We start from the raw sequence: 3,264 nt of genomic DNA, 5'->3' as shown, positions 1-3,264 counted from the left end.
ATGTCTAAAAATGGTAGGTAGCTATTGATATAATATATCAATTTTTTTTAAATGACCTAAAACATGAATTCTGGATATTGATGTTTTTCATATTGAATTTTAATAATTGATTTATATTTTCGCCAGCTTTAAAAAAATTTGTAAATTCAATTTCACCCTTTTCCTCTTATACCACATATTTTTGGGTTATTTTGATTACTTACATGTATAATACAATATTAGATAAAATATCACATTGTATTTATGAACAGCAAAAGGCATATGATGTTCCAGTCCACCTGGCTCAGAATGAGGATCCATGGAACAGACTAAATGGAACCTGCACTCTGGCTTCGTCTCGGAGAGAAATTTACCACATGGATCCCAAGGCCCCACGAGACAGTCTCGATTTTGTCCTTAAGTCTAAATATAACCATCATGAGGAATTCCTTAGAGCAAAAAATGAAACCCTCATCCAACCCGAAACTGCCGGTGAAGACACTGGGTAAATTGCAGTGCTGAAATTTTCTAAAGTGTTTCATTCAGAAGCATATCCCCATGAATCCAATATTAAATCTCTTCTTGTCAGAGATAAATTTTAGAATAATAAACTTTTAAATCTTCAAAAAATCAGCAAGAAATGAGCTTCAGATCAAAGTAATCTGACCATTAATTTCAAAGATATATTAACCCTGTATTTTTACAATTATTTTTCTAAGTATTTGTTTTCATGCAATGTTCTTTTATTTACAGACGAGTTTTAAAGAACCGAGAGGTTGAAGTTATTGTGCCAAAGCCTTACCTGAATCATCCTCTTATAGTTATAGAGCAGAAAAAGAAAGATAGCATCCATTCTATTGAAAATGCAATTGGTATGTTGATTCTTTATTTTTAATTATTTAATATGAGTAATGGTAAATGCTAATATAATTTATCTGCAAAAAAAGATTTTATTTTTTTTATTTTTAAAGTTCATTAACATGAGCACAATAAAATGCTTATAATGAAATAGAAGTTTTTTTTAAAGATTTCATTTATTTATCTTTTTAAAATGAGTGGCCACAGTATTTTATTTTGCTGCATTAATGAAGAGTACTTAATGATATAGCCCTTTTGGTTCAGATTTGGCAAATACATGATGTGCATATTTGGTTATTAATTGAAAGCATACAAAAATGAACTACATATTATATAATTTAGTATCACTTATATGACTTATGAGTATGGAATGAAATTTTGCTTTAATTATAGACCTATAAGTTATGTAACATTTGATTACTTATGTTTATACCCCAATAGAATAAAACTTAAGTTTATGGGTAGATAGCTCTTCTGAGAGGGAATGCATAGAACAAATTGGAATGAATTTATAGTTGATTTTTTTTGCACTTGGGCATTTGGCATACCACTCCCTTTTAAAAGCTAACAGGGGAATATTTTGGATAACTTTAAAAGACCCCCCCTTTTAATCCATAGTAAAGAAATTTCAGGAATCAATTTTGAATGTCTACATGTAAATACAACAGGCATGTTCAGGAAAACTTTATAAAAATGTATATTGGAATATATATAATAAGTTTAGTTGCCTATGTATACATTTTTTAAGTACAAATAATAATTAGATATACATGTAACCTATAGGATTATCTTTGATAAATGTATTAATTAAGATTAAATATTTAACAATCATGCTTTGATTTTTTACAGAGGGTCACCATACACAAACAACAAACCGAGGTTACACTAGAAAACCTGATGGGGGATTCTTCTCTTCTTAGACTTATAATAATGACATCTATTTGCAAGAATTAAACCACATCATAAAAAAAATGCTAAAAGACAGAATGACAGAATAACGATGACTATAGGGGACGATTTCTTATCTGAAGTTCACACTTTTTACACATGTAACCAACAACAAAGTAAACTACATGTATACTCGGAATGTGATGACATGATGTACATTTACGTTCAGAATTATAACCAATTAAAGGTCGTTTTACACCAGAAAGCAGATATATTTTAAAATATTACATATTTTAGATTTAAAAGTGCTACATAAAATAGAAAGAACCGGAACACAAAACAAAATCCATGCATACACAAACTTTATTTTTTTCTATCTATCCTCTTCTTTTTAAGCTTATTTCTTCTTTCTATCCTTTCCTCTTTCTCTATAGAGAGTCCCCATTGTGCTGGTACAAACGGCGGGTACTCCCGGAAACACGACGGTGGATTCTACTGCACTTAATTAACGGCTGCCGATACATAATTAACTGCTGATTCTAGATTTAGAGCGATTGTATACCAACTTTTTGTGTAAAAACTGAAAACATATCTTTAATAATTGCCATTGTTGCATGTACATTTTGGATATATACCTAGTATATTTGGAGAAATATATTTACAAAGAGAATTACGAATTTTAGGAAAAAAATAGTTTTTACCTGTAAATAATATGTATTAATATTTTTCTTGTTGAAATGTCGTATTCACATTTCTCTTTATTTATTATACTGCATTGACAAACTATATATTTCATATTTTTCGTCTAATAAAGCATTTCTGTGATGAAACTGGGTCACTTTTTTTTTAAATTCATCATTTTTTTTTTTTTACCAAGATGGGGGTCGCCCGTGTGGCGCAGTGGTTATAGCTCTAGAGTCGCCGTTTAAGGAGTTGATCCTTACGTCGCTGGTTCGAATCCAACTGTTGAACGAGGAGATGGCTCCTCCGGATGAGACCGTATAAAGCGAGGTCCTGTGTTGCAGCAGGTGCTGGCACATAAAAGATCCCTCACTGCACAATTGCACTTAAGTGCCGAGTATAGTACAAGCTCTCCACCGCGGCAAGTGGCGGCGTTCCCATTGAAAAACTCTCGAAGGGACGTTATACAACACAAGAAAGAACCAAGTTTGGAAAATGTACTGCAAATAAATTTTTATTTGAGAGAATTTTAAAATTTATTTTTGCGACAATATATATCTATGTAGATCGTGCAGGTGTCAGAGGCGTATAATTATATTCCCTTCTGTTCATGTGCAGGCTATTGTAAATTGAAGATTCACCTGAGGCACAAAGCGCCGAATGGGGGTAGTTTCGGGAGGGGGTCGCCCCCTCCTGTTGGTGGGGGTTCGGGGGCCTCTCCCGAGGAAAAAATGAAAATTAGACACGAATTCATGCGATTTTAGGGTAAAAAGATTTTAAAAAGGAATATATTTTACATTAGAGGTACTGTTAGCAATGAGGTCACTATTTGATATCCCCGTCTCCAATATGAATATA

The 3,264-nt window shown here is 32.2% G+C and overlaps 1 protein-coding gene across 1 annotated transcript; it reads left to right on the top strand.

The window, feature by feature from the left end:
* Positions 1-251: 251 nt before the first annotated feature.
* LOC134280469 (protein CFAP276-like) lies at positions 252-2,458 on the top strand (the record flags this gene model as incomplete). Its single annotated transcript, XM_062762878.1, has 3 exons — positions 252-484; positions 733-851; positions 1,687-2,458. Coding segments are annotated over 3 exons (423 nt in total), but the record flags the coding sequence as incomplete, so codon positions are not given.
* Positions 2,459-3,264: the final 806 nt, after the last annotated feature.

The sequence above is a fragment of the Saccostrea cucullata genome, unplaced genomic scaffold (assembly GCF_032062105.1).
Source record: "Saccostrea cucullata isolate Sc308-1 unplaced genomic scaffold, CSIRO_AGI_Scuc_v1 ctg13233, whole genome shotgun sequence".
Lineage (NCBI taxonomy): Eukaryota > Metazoa > Mollusca > Bivalvia > Ostreida > Ostreidae > Saccostrea > Saccostrea cuccullata.
This window is presented reverse-complemented; position numbering and strand designations above follow the sequence as displayed.